The following is a 21,327-nucleotide window of genomic DNA, read 5'->3' as shown; positions in this document are numbered from 1 at the left end:
TTAAACATTGTTGATATCAATAAAAGATGCTGGGTATACTTCGATGAGACAGCAACCCTGCAAAAATTAAAAAATTAAAACGAACGATACCAAGTAATTTGTCCAAATATGGTCTACTAAAAATAATAGACAAGTTACTATACAACTTGTTAAGCTGTAAAACGTCCGTTTCTACAAACGTTTGGTCATGGAAAACATGAAATGTGTTTCGTTAAGATTTACTTAAAATTTAACTATAATATCATAACAGTCATTACTTTTACAAAAATATACACGTACTAATGTATCATCATCTGATGAAAAGCTTAAATCAGCTGAAGTGACAGATACATGTAAATAAATGTATAAGGCTTTAATTCATTGTGTGTAATGATGAACTCATTAGATGTTAATGTTTTAGTTCTAAATATAGATAAATGTAACATCTTTAGAATCCTATAGAATTCATATAAATAGTTATGACAAAAGTAAAAGAAAGTACCAGAATGTGAAAAAGTAATAGCAGGTCAATTTGACGCACACGTTGGGTTTACCAACATTATAAATAAGCTACATCTACTAAATTATGTATATAGACGAGAATACTAAATTTCTAAGTTAAAACACCTGTCTTTGTGTGGACAGAGGTAGAGCCAATTTCCCCTGTATTTGTTACCCTTGCAGTGTCAAAAACTTAAAGTTGTTGAAAAGTACTACAATTTGAATACTTAAGAGTGTAAACTATCATATCATATTGCATCTATCTTCATGTATAAAAAATGTTCATACTCAGATACTTCTTAATTCAAAATTTCGATTTATATCAAAGTTTGTAATTTATCACCCATATCAAGTAACAAAATTTCATTTTGCAAATTTGTAAGAAATATCATATTTTATAACGAGGCCCTTCAGGCCGTAAGAAATCATGTTTAATCCTACATAGATTTATGTAATGGTGTATTGTAAATTATATAACAGAATCAATTACAGTGACACTATAAATTATATTATTACATGTATTCCATTTAGCAACAAGTCCTAATTAATTTGAGTGACTTTTTACATAACCCTGTTATTTATGTTTACTTCTGTGTGTTTTATTTACATGTCTAGTTGTCTACTGAGAGGTCTGTTAAAAGGATATACTATAGACTTACATCTATAATAATTTGATCTCAAGCCAAATTTAGGAATACGTAATCGGGCAAATCATGAACAGACTCCAGGACATTTCAGTGTAATGCAAAGTAAATTACTTTTATATGTACATGTATGTTCAAACTGTTGGTTAGGCGACAAGTTGAACACCAATGAAATGATTTACTGCGCTATTGAGAAATGAGACTTACAAAAATATTTATAAAAAATTTCATTTTGAAGCGGAAGATACTTGAGGGGGTGGGGCACAACAAAAGGAAATACAGACAAATTTATGGTCCAAAGAAAATAACCTTTTTTTTTTCTTGATAACAAGGTTTTATTTTTTTCCTTTTTTATAATTTTGATATTTTACCATTCACCTGTGATTTAATTTTACTCATTGGCAACACTATTTCTGTATTCTAATGTAGACTTTTGACATATACATGTAAAATATTCAGACACAAACAAAGAATAGTTTATCATTTGTTTCTTTGCTGTATAATGTTATTTCTTTCATCGACATTTTTACGATGTGAAAAAAGACCGTGTCAAGACCTCAATAAAAATGGTAAAAACGACATAATTTTCCAATATTTCTTCACTTCAAAGTATGTATCGATATATCTATATATATAATGATAAGGAGATGTTGTATGATTGCCAATGAGACAACTATCCACCAGATTTCAAATGTAAGTAATTATAAGGAACCGTACGGCCTTTAACCATGAGAAAAAACCCATACCGTATAGTCAGCTATAAAAGGCCCCGACATGGAAAATGTGAAACAATTCATACGAGAAAACTAACGGCCTAATTTATAACAAAAACAATTTACGAAAAAACAAATATGACAGATATAACCCAACGACAACCACTGAACTACAGGCTCATGATTTGGGACAGGCACATAAGAATGTGGCGGGGTTAAACATATTTGTTAGCGCTCAACCCTCTCCTATATACCTGTATGTATGTATTTTCATCCTTTCAGCAATAAATAGAAAAGGTCTTTTCAAAAAGCAAATTGCATTCCTGCATTTGATTTACAACTACTTTAAAAATTTGTATTTTTATTATTAGGCCACTAGGTACTGGTTGTAGTGTATTGAATACATCATAGTATGTAACAGTTGTCTAGTTGTCAGTTAAGTGAACAGTCTGTTGTCCGTGTTGTATAACATATAATAAATGTACAAGATGGCAACCTGTTCTATATTCTATCTACTAATATTCTATAAACGCTTGTTGACTGATTAAGGGAGTATTCATTTAACAATTAATGTTGTAGTACCAGACACTGTCAACGTATATGTGTTAAAAATGTAATGCCATAATATCTGTTCCTGTTGGAACAAATATTCTATACCCTTTATTCCTTTAGGAACAAATATTGTAATATTTGTTACAGTGGAAATTATATTACAGAATATTTCTTCCCCTTGGAACTTATATCATGAAGGAACTTCTATTTCATGACAACACAAGTTCATTAAGTTATTATAAAGCAATCAACATATGATATATGAATTATCTATTTTCTAAAACTGTATTTTATTTTCATTTTCTTATAACAATTTGTTGGCTGAATTTTCTTGTTTCGTCTGTGAGATAACACAACTGTATTTGAAGTCGTCATATGAGGGTGTGCTGTAAGGAATTAATGTCGCCATGAATAGTTGCTACCATCAGCTTGGGATGATGATCGCCATGAAGAGTTGCTGCACTGCAATCAGTTGGAGATTATGGTAGAAAAGTTGCTGACGCCAGTTCGGAATTTATGATGGTCGCAGTTGCTGTTTCTCTTTCGAGAATAACCTGATTGCATGTTTTAAAGAAGGCTGTTAAATTATTAGAGAGACGTGCACATTCTAAATTTCATTTATTGATGTTGCAAGGTTTTAATACTAAATATATTAAATTCGACTTTATCATCTTGAAACTTAATACACCACAACTGAACAACCACACGACCCACATCACGATTCATACGGTCTGGCGGGATTCCAGTGATGGTACCTATATTTTTTTATCCGATTAACCCGGAAGTTGGTTTGGTGGAATGACCAAACACGTGTTTAGTATTTTTGAAAAATATTGTACTTTCAAACAGCAAATAAATACAACTTCCTTAGACAAATTTGACCTTAGATAGTTTGTGCCTTAAAGTTTGTAATATCCCAAATATTTGTGCTTATTGCCAAATTTCCATTTGTTTAACCCGTATCGAAAACCACATGAAATGTAATAAATTTAATAAGTGTGATTGTTGTATTGAGTACATAGATTTGGTGTTATCGTAATGTCGAAAGTTTGAATGTTGCTTAAATAATATGCTTCTAATTGAAAAAAATATGGACTTCAAATTTTTAGATATGATATATAATTATATGCTTTTATTACACAATCACCCTCTAGTACGTCTTAAAGTTTACTGTAATATTATCCTTTCATTTGCATATCATTCTTACGTGACTCAGGAAAAAAATTCTCTCTCAACGTGTTTTTTTTGTTTAATTTATTTAAATAGTGCAAAACTAAGAACATTTTTCTATTTGGAATTTGACAGACACCATTCTTGGCTTTTGACTGCAATACAGATTCTCTAACAAGCGGATGACTGCTCTCGGAACAGAAGAAAATCCACCTCTAGTTACAAAAATGTGGCTCATTATATCATATATTAATCGTAATAAATGCAACTGCGATGTAATGAAAAAAAGATATAAAAGTCAATGGTTTGGTGTTTCATGTTCTTGTGTCATTTTCTTAATGTCAATCATAAAAACGATATGTCAGAAAATATCTCCGTTTCCACATGTATACCGACTGAGGTCAAGCAATTCTCTAAGGTCAAATTCGGTCATTTATTATTTTATCACCGGACCGTGCATTTACCGTTTTTCCTTGTCATTCCATCTATAGTTGTACTGCCCCGAAGCAAACACCTTCAAATACTAGTGTCTTCATCCTTTTCTGCCATTATAATCTTGAATTGCATACAAACATGTACGAAGCTTGGATATTACTATTAAGTTTCATTCATGTGATTCTTGGATATCCAGATGGCGCACCTGAACGTGCTTGCTTTTACATGACACCAAGACATACACATCCACATACAGGCCAACCGTGTTTAAAACAAACTGGGCCAGCCCCATATAGAATTACTGTGTCTAATACAACTTTTACTGCTGGAAATGCCATACATGGTAAGTTTTTATTTCAATGTCATGTTATTTAAAAGCTATTTATATTTTATGGTTTATGCTCCTTTTTAAGTCTGAATAGACCGAGTATGAATAAAGATAATATTCGGTTAAATTAGCGGGTATCATAGAGGTTCCGTAGATAGAATATTACAAAAACATGAGATGATATAATTGAATATAATATTCAAATTCCAAAAGCAATAGAGTCTTTGCTTGGATCTATTGATTGATAGTTGGTGGTTTAAAACCAGTTGTGCTGTTCATGATATCATTTATTATTTCTATACAAATTCAGTGACCACTTCAAAAATAAAGGTCAAAACTTTCTATTGTGAAAACAATTCTTTACTGAAATCGACAGAAAGATCAAACGTGATGAACCAAAAAAGATTAAGATTGGAAATTAGTGAAATAAGTGAATTACAAATTTACAAAAAATTAACTCTAACGGTTTCAGAGAGCAGTAGAAAAGGGGGTTACAGTGTATTCTAATTTTCAAATATTTCGCAACAAAAACATATTTCACCAAACAATATTGTGAGATTGTTCAACATGTGCTATTCTTTAGTATGTACCACAATTAATAATTAATTGTAAAAAATATCTATGTAATCTTAAGTTATTTTTCATGTTAGACAATGACATAAAATCGCCATAAATCTTTCTGATTTGTTTTATCGTTTCTATTATTTACCGGCTATAAAGCAAAATAAAGCGTCACAATACTGATAGTATAATTATACAAAACTATTACAAAAAATGTGGAATGTTTTTGTTATATATTATTGTTATTTGTGTCGTGACGCTCGTCACATGACACTGTGATGTTGTATCCCTCTCGTCTTATCCTTTATTTGTCCAATAATTACTTTTGACATTTTCCTGGTGCATACATATTCCAATATAAAACATAACCACAAGTTGTTCATTTCAATTAACGTCATTATACTAATAATAATATTACATCTTGTTGATGTCCAAAAAAAAACGACGAAAAGATAAACAAGACCACAAACAAACAACACAGAAAACCCAAAATTGACCAACTCGAACCCCATTCAACTCGGGTGCTCTGAAAGAGACAGCAGTTTCTAATCTATAAGTTATACTTTTTCGTGTTACTCATGTCAAGTAAAAACTCGGAAATAAGCCGTTTACGGTGATGTCACAGTGTAACCTTGAGTTTTTCGTGTATTTTTTGTGAACTGTTGTTTGTCTTTCCGTCATGTTTCTATTTGGCCATGGTATTGTCTGTTTAGTCTTCTACTTATAATTTTTGATTGCCCTCTTGGGATCTTTTCTACCTTTCATACGAAAAATGGTGAACATTTATTTATATTTATCTGAACTGCAGGTTTGATTAATAATAATAACAAATGCTTGATTGGTTGATTGTTATAAGTAAACGTCCAGTAGCAAATATTTCATGACGAGAACAAATAAAATAATACCACAAGAGAATTTAAGAGAATTACTACCGAAATTGAATTACTACCTATTAACAAATCTAAAAGGAAGGCTCTGCAAACTGGTACGACATGGGTTAAGGGTTTGGAATTTTGACTGCCACTGAGAGTACATGTAAATCGTTTGTTGCCTTGCAAAAAGCTACCTACAAACCCTCATAGGTCAATATTTTAATTACTTGCTTTTGTCTTTTTTATATATACTTGTATTCTACTGTGTATAAAGTACGTAGGTTTCTGAAATGTTATGGCTGAGGAACTCCATATGGTGCTGACAATACATTTTACTGTAAACACACTATATCGAGGTTCATAAAATGAGTTTTAGTCGTATAAAGAGGTTTGTATCGTAAAATGTATGGAGTTGTATAGTAAAAAGGTGTACAAGTCCTTTAATAAGGCGTGTGTCTTATAATTGGTCGTGTGTTGTAAAATGGGATAGTGTCATTTGATACTAGGCTTATGTCGTAAAGGGTCGAGTGTTGTAAAATAGGCCTTGTGTTGTAAAATATTATTTTTGTCGAATAATGGGGGATTGTGCAGTATAATGGAGCTGTCGTAAAGTTGAGCTTATGTCGTACAACAAGGATTGTTTCAAATGTCATGACCGTTTGGATAGAACACGATTTCTTTCGCAGAGACATACAGGGGTCTGATTCCCAAAGTGTTAGTCTTCAGTTCTGTTGTTTGTTTACATATATATTCATTATTTATAATATGGTATGTTGTTTGTTTGTGCATCCGTTATTGTCTGCTTTCGTGTTTTGCGGGTTGCCACACGCGCCAGAGTCTTTTTAACTGTTACGATCTATCGCCATCACGTGTTTGTTGATCATTAAATTGACTTAGAACTAAACTTAATATAGGAACGTTTACTCTATTTGTCAATGTGGTACATTGTTATTAGCTGTTTCATGTTCCTCCCTGTGATATCAGTATTGAGTATGGCCGTGTATTTTCATGGCAAAAAAACAAAAACTACGAAAAGAAAAGCAACAGTCTACAAAACACTTTAAAAGTCTTTAAAAGTAGAAACTGAAAAAATAGTTGTTTTCTCTGAGATAGAACTGGATTATTATTAGTCAAATAAAGGTGTAGATATATAGATTCTACATAATATATCCAGTAAATCAGAACTTTTACTTAAAACACGTGTTTTCTATGGATGATACATTATATAACTTTATGATGTATGAATCATAAACTAAAGCAAACCTTTTGCATTAACTTGTGGATCAAACCTACAACATTATGTCAAACGTTCACACCTTTCATGTACAAACAAGTATGTATTGCAATTATATTTCACTTGGAGCACATAAACATTATTTTTTTTTTTACCCTACGTCAAACTAAAATACAATTAAACATGCGACACAAGTACAAGATTCTAGACCAAAAGTGTATCTTACAAAAAGCATGTAATCAAAGCTCTAAACTAAGACAATTGAAAAGAGTTATTGATTAATACTAAGTGCTGTTGATGATAATCCAGACTTAGTGGCAAAGGTATCTAATGGTAGAGTCCTAGACAAACAACAGGTTTTATGGCAATAAACTATTCTCCTGTACGTATGTGTAGGATATGGCAAGACGAGTATGCAAGAGTGACATACTAACTGATTATTGTCTGACGTTAATTTGCCCTGCAACGATTGTCGACAGTCCCCGTTCCTGGCAAGTATTGTAGCCGTCGCACCTCAGTCATTATGTACTGATCTGATACACGTATGACTTAAAACGTCAATATGATGTATTTTTAAGATCGTTACACAACAAAAGGGTTGATTCGTTATATAACATAAGAACAACTGTATGCTATTGTCTCTGAAAAAAAATAAGATTTTGAATATAAAATTGTTGGTCGGCACGGAATACAATATCTCAATTTTTCATACACATGATTGGTTTGATCCAAATATAAAGTTCTGGCAATCATGTTTTCAAGATTATATTTTCTAATATAGGCATTGCCTATAATCGTGTATGCATATTTTGTACGCCAGATGAGCGTTTCTTTTACATAAGATTCATCAGTGTTGCTCGAATTTAAACAGTTTAAGTTTTGTGATGACACTTTATTAAAATAAATAATAGCCAAAAATATTATGTTTATGATTAGTTTCATCGATTGCGCTAAAATCACAGCATAGATAAGTCTGATAACAAAATAATGGAAATTAAACTTTTTTATCTGAAATATAAGCCTCCACCGAAAGAAATAAAAAATTGCAAAATTAAATGAGGATTTTCATATATTGGATTAAAATGACCTCTTATCAGATTGATTATTTCCCAGGGTCAAGCACTATTTCCCCCTCAATTTTCCTTTCAGTATCACCAGGCCCTTTTTACCTCCTTTTATATGTTGGTCAAATGTGAATTGGTTTTATTTAAGAAATAATCGAAATAAATAAGCATGCAATATTTGCCACTGCACTTAAAGCAACTATTAATAAATCAATCTTGAGTATCACAGTTATTATGTAAGCAATTGAGTTGACTCAAATAAGATGAGACTCGTTGGATGAAATAAACACATTCCAGTATATTTTCCTGGTCGTTGGACCACTCATCTTTACACTAACTGTGTAGAAATTTGTGTAAATGTCAAAATAGCGATACATTGTATTTTTTTAAGGTTACGAGTGTTTTTCAAGCAAAGACAACACATTATTTTTCGTTCCAGTTAACAATTTTGGCTTATGACATTTAGTACATTTTTTATACATAGAAGATTAATGCATTCCTTCATTGGGGCCACCTTAATGTCACCACTCAACATCAGTAGGTTATATGTAGCCTGAACAAATGACCGTCACATATCAAATGTCATTCTGTTTATTCTAAGTGGTAAATAGACAAACAATGTCCTTTATTTTATGTCTTCTGGTATCTTTTTTAAATTTAAAATTGAGAATGGAAATGGGGAATATGTCAAAGAGACTGTATATATAAGAAGTAAACATAGAATAATAATAGTAATAATATTATAATTAATAATAATAATAAAAAAGTAATATCAATATATGAAGCTAAAACAAAATTCTTCTTTAATATAAAAATAAGGAAATGTGATATATGATTTCCAATGAGACATCATCCATCAGAGTCCAAATCACCTGGATGTAAGTAAAATAAAATAATTCCAGGATTCATTACTTACTCAATTCCAATTAGAGGTATTTCATATGAACTATTGACTAAAGGTAGGTACAGGTGGTCCCTTATATCTAAAAACAGGTGTTCATTGTTGTAGCAAAGTCACAGTACAGTCAATGAACACATTTGACAGAAATAATTATTGTGAAGACAATCTAGGTCGACATAACACATAAAGTGAAATGTGAAAAAAAATCCCCTTTTTGAACTCCTATCGTTGACCTGTTTGGAGAAATAAATGCAGGCACTAGAATACAGTATTTGTGCATTTTAAAGTTAATATGAAGCTTAACTTTGTTTTAATGGTCCTGACTTTGAAAATCCTTAATACTAACTAATGATTGACGAAATTTATCTTTAATTGCAATTTTCTGATAAATTCATAGATACAAGAATTCATTATTTGATTTTATGTTTTAAAGAAACATACAGTTATATTTTCCGTTACTCAAAATACACACATTAACCTACGATACTGTGGATTTTCATTAAAAATATTGGACAATTTCCGTGCTAGTGAATAAAAAATGTCTTTGCTTTTCATCCTGAATTAGTTAATTATTTTGACTCTATAACGGCTAAAGAACACCTTTGACAGATGCAAACTATGAGAAGGCTCATTCATTTCAAATTTCCAAGCTCGCACTTAAGATTCAGACTTGAACATTTAGGAAAGATGATACAATTCCCGCGATTTATTTTTTTTTTACCAAAATTAAGATGTTTGATTTCAAAATTTATACAACCAAAACGATAATCAAATGTCCGCATGTTGTAGATAAGATTTCAGAATACAGAACATAATGCTACTTTGAAAGTATGTGTTTCTTATTACTGTTTCTATTAAACCGCGTTCATGAAGATTATACACAATTGAGCCTTCTTTACTCGAATATATATAAGTCAAGTCTTCTCCGTGTTCATTTCTTTCATACTCTTAGTCCAATCAGCAAACTATTGTACAAATAAACAGGTACTCAAGTAAATATCTGCTTGATTTATACTTGAACAAATAAAGTATCATGTTACTTCGCATCCATGTTGAACAAGCTGTAGTGTAAATAGTTCTTTTTTGCGTGACAGGTTATTTTAGGGTCCTCTTTGCGGTCCGTGTTACAGGTATGCTGATTTCTTTGAAAAGTTAGAGACAACTATTTGGATTTAAACAACTGAAACTTCAAGTGCTGGGTTTCATAAGTGGTTCTCGTTTCTCGTTTTTTATAAAGATTAGACCGTTGGTTTTCCTGTTTGAATTGTTTTACACTAGTCTTTTTGGGGCCCTTTATATAGCTTGCTTTTCGGTGTGAGCCAAGGCTCCATGTTGAAGGCCGTACTTTGGCCTATAATTGTTTACCCTTTACACATTGTGATTTGGAATGATAGTTGTCTCATTGGCACTCATACCACATCTTCCTATCTATATTGAATTGCAGGATAAAACAACATATGTACATCGTCGGAAACATAAAAACATATTTGTACTCGCTACGAAACAGGAGAAAAGCTTGGCGAGCCTCTCTTTTCGTCCTGTTTCTAGAGCTCGTACAAATAAATTTAATATTTTCCGACCATGTACATATATTTTATATATATTGTCCTGTTCACGTAAGTTTTGGTCAATGTTTCCTGTAAGACATTTAGTTATGGATCGAGCTTACTGCATATCTATTTTATTATTCAAAAGCAAAAAAAAAAAATAGCTGCCGTTGTCTTGTTAGTATATAATACACATTTATACACAGAAGGAAAATCCTGGTACACTACAATTTACCAGTTATTCGTATCAGTCATCACAATAGCATATGACATCTGTTGATTAATCTGCTTATATTATACAGTAATGTAATAATAAGTTGTCAAATCACATGATTAATATTTCTATATGTGTATTCTCCCTTCAGTGACCATTTCATTACAGACATAAATCACATGATGAATATACATCCTTCAATAATCGTTTTATTATACGGACAAAGCATATAATATGTACTTCCTTTGGTGGTCATAAATAAAATGTAATGCTAGATTCTGGAAGTCCTCGTTTGTTTGATTGAAAAGTGTCTGCCTTGCACAACCAGCATTACTACTTGTTGGAGGTATCTTAGTCAAATATACAGACATATACTATTAATAACCACATTTAAAGCAGTAATCAAAAAGTCGACACATATGGTTCATTTATTTAGAGAACCAAAGTGTGTCAAAATCAGGTCTTACTAATTATTTTTTCGATTTAAAGAAACAAATTTTCTCATGTTCACCCTGTAGATCAAACAAGTTAGCCTCTTGTTTTGTATTGAATTTAGTTTTTCAAAAAATACTCTTTTCGTTTTGTTTCGTTTTGGTAAATTTCGTTTCGTTTTGTTTCGTTCCGTAACAGGTACAAAATATACCCACATTTTAGTCCATTCCCCATTCCGTTTTATTTTAATCAAAAATCTAAAAATTCAAACTTTTAATAAGCGAAATGATCAAAATTGCACGTTATGTTTAGATTTTTAAAGTTTGATAAAATATATAAACTATTAAATTTTAAAACGAATTTCAGAATTTAGAATTTTAATTATTTGGTGAAATTTTCAAAATTTCAAAAATTTAGAATGTTGATATTTTTAAACTTTGACCAAAAATCCAAAAAACTAAAATTTCAAAACATTTTAGAAGTTGGAATTGTAAAGTGTTACACGGACCATTATCATTACTTTTTTCGGTTGATATTTGAGTAATTATTAAAATTCATCAAAGATATCAGGCTAATAATTTTGTACGAATGAAGTGACTTTTTTTTCATTAAATCAAAAAATCTTGACAGAGACGAAACAATACATTGGGTTTTATTTACCTGTAGATGTCTTTTGGTAATTTGTGTCGTGACGTTGGTGCGCGTAAGTGTGCGTGATGGACGTGAAACAAACTACCAGCGTTGTGCATATAATTGTAATGTGTTTTCCTTTTTTTTTGGGGGGGGGGGGGGGGAGGGGTGGGGGTCTTTGTTTGTTTTTTGATGGGTATCTTGGAGGAAGGGGTTCTCGTATAAACACAATGGTTAGTTGAACGTGTTACGAATAATAAACGTCTCTTAAATCAGACACTCTCAAACAACATACTGAAAATCAGTTATACTTATCTGAAAGCAGTTGATCATACCTCTAAATAGTTCCGAAAAAAGGTCAGAGTTGATCGAACGTTATCACAGACTTCTGGATATTTGCCTCTTTTCGGTAAAACAATGTCATTTTGTTATTTATTTATATTTCGGTCAGTTTCTTAATTGATGAAAAATTAGTGATGAACATTTTGTGAAATGTCTCGAGACTTTGCCCTAGGACTTACTTAAAATATCAAATGTTTCATTGTATTATCCTTCACAGGAATATTTATACATTATCAGTAAACATATCGCTTTTATTACTCCTTAATTTGTTTTAGTTGAAATGAAATATTGTTTCTTTCATATTTGATCATACTACATGAATCATATTAGCTCAAACTCGTTACATTTGCGCAGTATCATAGCAGTCGTTTTCATTTATTCACCCAAAGTGAGAACATATAAATGTACCTATTTGTTTTATGAGAAACGACTTTACGGTTTCTTTAACATGTCATATTTGTAACATACAGCAACTCATTTCAAGTAGAAACAATAAATATTATCGTTGCTCTTAAGAGATGACATGCTTGCTGTGGTGTTGGTTGATATCTATCATCTTGACTAACTACGTAGTCCCTCTGTTGGGTAACTAATAGGTAGGACCGAATTCCAATAAAAGAGTTAAAACGTAGATGTAACCTTTCCCAAAACCATACTTATTTAAATTTGGTACCAAATAGAACAAATTCGTATTATAAACCCTATTGTGTTAACAGTCAATTATAACCCATTTATTGCATTGTAAATCCAAGATGATTATGTATCAAGGACGGCAAGTTTTTTCTTCGGGTTACTATAAAACATAATTTTGACAAGACAATAATAAATATGAATCCTTTCTCGAAATGGTCCAATTATTATTATTTGGATATAAATAGACTAAACGATAATTTATGTCACTGATTGTAGCTTTATGAATGTTTCCTATAAGTTTATAATTTAAATACGAAAGAAAATTACAAATATTTGAGATAATCCACACGAAAAAAACAATTCTAGGGGCTACATTGTATTTGAGAACAAGTCAGATCAAAACTGTCGTTCCTGATTGATAGTCCAGACTAGAATTATGATATTTCCTATAACGTATACTATAGTTAATATAGACTCCATTGGACTGAATGAAGTTTCCATAGTTTTTACAGTAACTGCAGTTTCAGTAAAAAATAAAAGGATATGGAGTAAATGTACATGGGACAAAATCGCACACAATACATAGAAAACATAGAAAATTATCAATGAACATGGTTTTTATTCCTGATCTTCAGGCACAGTTGACCTTAGTTGGATTTGGTTATTCTTTGTATGTCCATTCGGACGTATTTAAATGTTTGGGTTTTAGCGTTTCTGATGTATGTCCATTCGGACGTATTTAAATGTTTGGGTTTAAGCGTTTCCGATGAAGGTAAATTCAGAAGAGCACTTCGAACGCAACAAATGTATAAGGTGTTATTTTCATGTTCTATGTAATGTAGTAAAACATTTTCACAGTATAATTTTTTTCTTTTTCAGTAACAATAAGTGGTGCACCATTTAAAGGATTTTTCATAATAGCAGCCGAAGAAGGTTCAAAAGACTGGCCAAGCGGTACATTTAGTTCCCAAGATCCTCTCAAAGGTAGAACAGTGTGGTGTTCTGTTCGAAATGATGCAGCAACACATTCAAACGACAGATGGAAAGATGCCGTCACGTTACAGTGGTGGGGACCAAGTTTTAGTCCAGCAGATATGATTAGATTTGTGTAAGTTATTTAGTAACACCAATACCAGTTATAACTAACGACACGTGGGCTTTAAACTTTAAAACTTTAAACTTTAAAAAATAAAGTTGCCGTATAAAAAAGGAACAAGTTCCGTAAGGGCCTTATTTGTTCCCGAATGTTAAGTCCATTTTTGCAAGATAAAAAGTTTTCACCCAAAAACGCCAAAAAATGTGATGTTGGTGAATTTTGACAAAAATCAACCGGATTTTGACCACATTTGGACTTAGGAGACATAGGGCTTAGGGTTCGGCAAACTAAATATTAAAGCCAGATATATTTTGTTTTTCTGTAAATTGACTGTTTATAGCATGATGAATAATGTAAACACTTTAAGATACAAAATATAGTATTGAAGAAAGATTAAAGTCTTAAAGAAACGTATGTACATTTACTTACAACACTCAAACTGTACATAATGAATACAAGGAGAAGTAGGGCATTTGTCAATGCCTGCAAGCCTACCGGCAAGAATAACTAAAAGACATCAAAAGAGCAGCTTGTAGTCTTCAACAATAGACAGGTGTTCATACAATTAGTCACGATCTGAATTGTCCCGAGTACATAAAATATGCATTTTATGATTTTTAACAGAAACAATCATCAACGAATTTCCATGATACCAAATTCTTATTACCGTTTGGGGGTATCGGACACGTTTGAGGGGACGGACACGTTAGGGAGTGTTACATATATTTTGAACGTAGCAATTTATGTATCATATAATGTTTCATCGTAAAGTGTTTCTCCGACTGTTAATTATAAATCTAAAAAGATAAATATATCATCCATTTAACTTTTTTTTCCTGACACATAAGTAAAAACAATATATTGTATTCCTGGCTTTGGCATGTTTGGGTTTGGGCACTCCTAATGATGGTAAATCTAGAAAAGCGATTCGAACGCATGACAGTTATGAAGGTTTTTTTTATTTGCTGGTACTATAATAATATCAAATGAAAATTATACACATTGCAGAGCTACAGTGGTTACAAACAGAACAACATACTGGACAGACATTTTAGGACCAGTGATGACACAAGGTCAAGCCGCAGGTAACAATACAAAATATAAGGGACAGACGACTATAAGTGGAATATAAAAATCTCACTGCAAAACTGCAAAATAACCATTCCCATATATTTATAAATTGTGGAAGTACTTGATGGAAGCAAGATGAAAATGCAGAAAAAGAGATGAAAACTTACTCGATTATTTGTAGTAGATCTACACTTTATTATAGAAATTAAAATATGGGAGGCGTTTGATTCCTACCATTAACTTGGTTGACAAAACCAATGAAATTTAACTTAAAACTGTAATTGTTCGAGAGTATACTTTATAACGGACAATTTTATTGTTCGATAGCCGACAATTCTATTGTTTGAGAGTTGACTGATATGCAATGCACACATTAACATGCAAAATAGCATAGTTAAACCTCTCACGAAAACAAGTTACTAGTATTACCTCTTATTTTTAGGTGTAATAACAAAAAATATATAAAACCAGTACTAATTGTTCATTCCTTTTTAATTCCAGTTTTAAACCGTATCATTTCTTAACGTTATAGATTAATGCTTTAGAGCATTTAGTGTAAGCTTTAGCATAATGTTAGAAGATCTATAAATTTTTGAAATCAGTGAAAACTTTGAATTATTGTTGAAGAATAAAACGCGCAAATATAATAAGTAAAGATAATTATCTCGATTACTCTTAAATGTTTATGTTTTATACGATAATTTTATCGATCTTCTAAAACAAAGTTGGATCCAGATATATATGGCGAATATAACAATTATAGGAATGACTATTTACGGTCAGTTAATTATTGCGTTGTGGACAAAGGAGAAGGTACATTTTAGTGCCCAAATGTCCCGGTATTCTAACAAAAATGTTAAGAGGAGGTAACTCACAAAAAATATAATTTACAAAGGACCCCATATTTTCTTTTATTATCTGCAAACATTTTATAAGATCTATCTTCACAGATATTGTTTCAAAACTCTGTCATTTAGTTTACCTACTAATTCACATTATGATGCTTGTTCTCTGTATAACCCATACAAAATATGTCATTTAGTCACAACCTGTAGCTTGAAAACAAACATGGTCACCTATTATTTATCATATTTTTGAACACATCAGAATATATGCTACATTAACAAATGATGTCGTTTTTGTTTATATTCCCATACCACCTTAATGTAAATCTTTGGCTTATAACCAACGTATAAAAACTATTTTAAGCTGAAATAGCTATGTTTTGTTGCAGTACACGGATTTAACGTTTTAAAATCGTAAAATTTGAAAAAAATGAAAAATTACTTATTATTGCAAATTTGTATCTTCTCCTTTGAAAAGAGCATTTATAATGTTTTATTCGTTACGGACGATCTGGATCCAACATTTCAAAGCATGCCATAACTGTATTCAAGTGATTGTTCTGCCTTTCACCGCTGTAACAACAATTGTTATTTCAGAATCAGAAATAGGTATATGCATGTTATTTATTTTGTCAAAGCAATGGCAAAGTCTTTTTCAAGAGTTAAGGTGGTACCAAACACCTTGACTAAAATTTTGACAAAATACTTACTTTGAACCTTTGACAAAAATATTAAAATTTCAAAAAACTTGAACCACACACTTTATCGGAAAAAATTCATTGGATGTGTAGCAGTTTGACAAACACTAATTTTGATCATTGAGAAGCTTAATATTTCCTTAACAATAGAACGTGATTAAAACGTTCAGCTGATTTTTACAGAGTAATCTCCCTGTAGTGTTATGTACCACCTTAAATATTCTAACACATCTATAAGCATCCTGATATTTTACTTCACTGGGTAATGAGTGTCTATGAATGATATTCACTTATGCAAAACCTTTTTCTTTTCTTTTTACTTTCCTTTTTTGTTTTATAGCATGAATCATTACCCTTCTAAACCATCTTAGGATAAGCGTCTGTTTGTATATTAAGCACTAATCTTGATACATGTTACAGTACTAGTATACGAAGACAAAAAATCTACATTGTGATGAAAAGATGTCATATTGTTGAAAACTTTGCTGTTGTTTTGCGAGCTGAGATGTTGCCTGGGCATGTAAAAACTGCGGTATTTTGGGACGTCTGGTGTGAATTGACAGTAACACTTTGACTTATCCTACATAAGAATTTTCTAACTGCATTTATGTAAGAAAGGCGACATGTTCTTTATGTGTTGAGTAATCGTAGAACGTAATGGAATCTTATAAAATGTGTTAAAAGAACAGTTTATTTTTATGATATGACGAAAATTAACAGGAACAAATTGATTATATCATCAAAACAGTGGTTAATGTGTAATCCCGTAATTTTGTTTTATCCAGATAGATATGCTGGGTATTGCAGATCTGAAACACAATTTCAACATTATTTTTTACCATTTCATCCATATTAAATGCTTCTTTATCCCTGTATCAAACATCAACACAGTTTTTTATACTTAAATTCAGTCTGACGAAATCCAGACATACATAAGAGGACTTGAAATTCACATTCCTCTTTTTTTTTCAGACTATGGTAAATATTAGTATTCTTTTTATACCCCAAAAATGCTTTTATACACATCTTCATAGTCAGAATAGCTTAAGAATGAATACTTGTATAGAATTGACCACTTTAGGCTGACATGTGACTAAGACATAAAATTGGCGTATATATCATAATTATATAAGGGGAAATCTCGACAATGTCATGTATATGTGACAATTAAAAAAAGAAGCGTTATATATATATATATATCAATATAAAATGGTTTATATGAAGAACTTTATATAAAGAGTATATACATATATATCTTTGGGTATACGTAGAAATATTACTACGCATAAAGAGTGGTTTAGGGAAGCTAGACTTATAGGTGTAAAGTTTATCTAGGACTTTATTATATGTTCTTTTTTATATTAGAAACAATTTCCAATGAAATTAATCAATAAATAACAAATCAATAACAGTACAAGGGAAACAATCATTATGAATAAACTGTATGTAGAGTCATTGCATTAAAAACAGACCAAAAAAAAAAATGACAATTTTAAAGCATAATTTGATTTCAAAATCTACTACCTATATACGTTAAATTTGCTTATTGTAGGATTTTCGCTCGTCATAGGTATCAAAATATTCAAATTTTATGAAGTGAAAATCATTGCTAAAATCAAAATCTTCTAAATGTGTATCACCCGATCAGCTTGACTTTAATGTTGTACAAATACAAAAATGGGATATATCATTTATAAAATATTAAAACGCTCAATCATTTACCATTTGATACGCGACAAATTCAAAGATAAAGCAATCTGCAAATAAAAAAATTTTTTAAATATTTAAATTATCTTTATATAGATTTAAAAGAAAGAAGTGCTTTACCGAAAACATTCATTTGACAAATACATATCTTTTTGACGCTATTTAGCAACCTTTATTCCTCATTTATTATAATTAGGATTTCAATTTGTCATTACCGATTTCTTCAAATGAACACCAGACTAGTGCTTACATTTTCCAAATTTTTCATCGAAATAATATCATTTATCACATAAAATCATTAAATTTGACATTATTTGCTATTGAATTAAAGCAGTTAGGATGTTCATATAGAAATTGAAGCAAGCAAAAGCTTTTCAGATTTTTGCGTATGCCGTTTTCCAGGATTTTGATGTGTGTGCATGTGCAGGTGCATGTAAGGCTGCTTTGTTGCTGATGTGTTGCTGATTCAGATCATTTTAAAACTCATCTAAATATTTTCCGGCAATTTCATACACATTTGAAACTTTTTATTATTTTAGTCCCCCATTCCGGTACTGTAAACCAACATATTTTCGCGAATACTTTATTTTGCGCATAGCCCTTCCAACTCGACTTCGCGGAGATTTATTTTCTTGGTGTATTTATATAAGGGTAGACCAAAGTTTTACATATCGCGATAATTAAAATTCGAGTTATTTTTCTCCTCGCGAAGTTCGCAAAAATAAATCGCTCGCAAAAATTAGTTGGTTTACAGTTTTATTGATTCTTCATTCATTTATATATTTTTGACATCATTACAACAATCTGATAAGTTTAATGTACAACATATATGTTTTAAGGGATTATTCTACAGCCAAGACAAGAATTAGTGTCTCTCCTCTGTTTCAAAATAACAAGCTTTTAAAGAGACTGTTATAGATTGATAGTATATATATTACGGAACTAAAAAAGCAGAAAAACATGTTGGGTCCGTGTACTTGTTTTTGAACTATATGCCATTGAAATTTTGGCGGGAAATGAATCTTTCTAGATTTTTAAAACATTTAATACTGTCACCTTTTTTCTTTCAAAAACTATGAAAAAATAATAATGATTTTATAAGATTTTCAAAAATGGCTTTTTAAACTATATGTAATAAAATTATGAAAAGAAAATTAGGGATTAGAGGGCAACATTTTTATTCGCACTGCATTGATAAAACTAGAGAATTCTGAATATCTGACAAAAAAATCAAAAACAGAGTAACGAAGATCCTTAAGGGATTACTCTACAGCCAAGGAAGGAATAAGTGTATTGAGCAATATGATAAAATCATATTGGCATGATATTTCAGAATTTAATTTCAATTCTGACGGGCGTAAAACAAAAATGTCAAAATGGTGTTACACAAATGTTCGATACCGATTCAAATGCGCTCATTGAATAAGGAAAATTAGGAATTGCTAATATATTTATACTAACCTGTCAATTCACCGTTAACTACAAAATAATAAGGCAAAACAAAATCAAAACAATGCTACACAAATACCAAAAAAATGTAAATGAAAAAAATACTGCAGTTTTGAAACTAGGCACATAGCAGTACATAATATATATGTTTTTACAGCTTTATAAACATCCTTCAATTTATGAGACCTTTCATAACACGAACATGTGTTTGCATTTTTTATTTTTGCTTTTAAATATTTGCATAATATTGAACTTATGCTGCCAAAACAAGAATTTCTCCGGACGCAGTCAAAAGCCTGTTAAGTCCAAAAATAATAAACGTATTTTACATTTCAGAAGGAGCAGTCGTAGAAGGTGGTGGAGGTTTATTCGCAGGAACAGGAAGAGATGCATGGGGATACCCAACGACTGCATCATGGATGAGCAACAGCAGAGGTGGAGGAGGAGTGGGAGGAGGAGGAGTAGGCGGAGGCGGAAGAGGTTTTTCAACAGGTGTTGGGGGATTTAACAACAATAGAGGGTTTAATAGATTTGCCGGTGGAGCAGGAGGAGAAGGTCCTACTAAACCAGCACCGACAGAAGGAGGGTCAATATGGAATGAATCACCACGTCGGGGGAATTCGTTTGGTCGTGGTGGAGGTAACGCGGGTAGAGGATCTACGAATAATGCATTCCTACAAATGGTGAAATCCTTATTTGGAATGAAGTAATGAATGAAACGTGTGTGATACAAATAAATACAATTTAAATATAGATCGGAAAATATTTGTCCACATATTTCAGAACAGGATATTTGGACATAATTTAATATGAGCCTGAGTTAGCTGCTGTTTATTGAGAGGCGTCTTTTTCATTAAAGATGCAACATGAAGTCCCTCTATCATTTTAAATGTTATTTATCTCCATGTCAGGAGGTTATCTCATATTGCAGCTTTGATTATAATTTGACAAGTGAGTGTTCATAAATATTCGCGATTTCCATTTTTTCCCATAAAATCTATATAAAATTTTGTTTGTTTTTTTCTTATATATATATATAATTTCTGAAAAGCCAATTGTTCGTGTGGTTTAAGAAATCAGCACCATCAATCTAAGAAAAGTCTTCAGTTTGTTTGTTTATTTGTTTTTTCCCCCGCACATGGAAGGTGCGTTCGAGTTCAATCTTAATTGACTAGGATTGTCAGTTTGCATGCCGAAGTTCGGTGGTTCTCCCAAGGTATTCCATCTTCCTCCACCAATAAAACCTGGCTTATACCAAATAGCCAATAGTGCTGAAATCGGCGTTAAACACCAAAATTATACATAAATCAATCAATCAATATTTTTTCTGGACATTTTTTTTCTGATGATTTCTGGAGGAAATTAAAAAAACAATAATTAACAAATTTGTACTGTCAAAACATTTGTTTTGTGGTTTTTATCATCAGAAGATTAAAAGTCTCCATAATCCGAATTGCGTGTAAACAAATATATTCATTAGTTGTTATTGGCTTTGAACAGTAACTGCGAGTACTCTCAGATCTGTACTTAGTGTCTTTTTGTTTTTGGGATGTATAAGTACCCGTCCACTTTGTGTTTTTTTTAGATTTTTTTCTATTTGTATCCATCTGATGAGTTAAGCCTTTTTCAACTGATTTTTATAGTTTGTTCTTATGTTGTACTGTTACACCACTGTCCCAGGTTAGGGGGAGGGTTGAGCGCTCACAAAC

At 31.4% G+C, this 21,327-nt stretch overlaps 1 protein-coding gene across 1 annotated transcript; it reads left to right on the top strand.

Moving 5' to 3' along the window:
- Positions 1 to 4,097: 4,097 nt before the first annotated feature.
- On the top strand, positions 4,098 to 20,628 carry LOC127719942 (ferric-chelate reductase 1-like). Its single transcript, XM_052226307.1, has 4 exons — positions 4,098 to 4,337; positions 13,632 to 13,860; positions 14,857 to 14,933; positions 19,955 to 20,628. Exons 1-4 carry the CDS (start codon positions 4,133 to 4,135, stop codon positions 20,326 to 20,328), a joined length of 885 nt encoding a protein of 294 aa, XP_052082267.1. The 5' UTR covers positions 4,098 to 4,132; the 3' UTR covers positions 20,329 to 20,628.
- Positions 20,629 to 21,327: the final 699 nt, after the last annotated feature.

This window comes from Mytilus californianus, unplaced genomic scaffold (genome assembly GCF_021869535.1).
Source record: "Mytilus californianus isolate M0D057914Y unplaced genomic scaffold, xbMytCali1.0.p SCAF_11, whole genome shotgun sequence".
Taxonomy (NCBI): Eukaryota; Metazoa; Mollusca; class Bivalvia; order Mytilida; family Mytilidae; genus Mytilus; species Mytilus californianus.
This window is presented reverse-complemented; position numbering and strand designations above follow the sequence as displayed.

Excerpts from the sequence above, each read along its gene's own strand:
- LOC127719942 (XM_052226307.1), top strand. The coding sequence starts at position 4,133 with ATGTACGAAGCTTGGATATTACTATTAAGTTTCATTCATGTGATTCTT. Across the intron at positions 13,861-14,856 it reads GCAGATATGATTAGATTTGT|AGCTACAGTGGTTACAAACA; the intron begins GTAAGTTATTTA and ends TACACATTGCAG. Across the intron at positions 14,934-19,954 it reads GACACAAGGTCAAGCCGCAG|AAGGAGCAGTCGTAGAAGGT; the intron begins GTAACAATACAA and ends TTTACATTTCAG.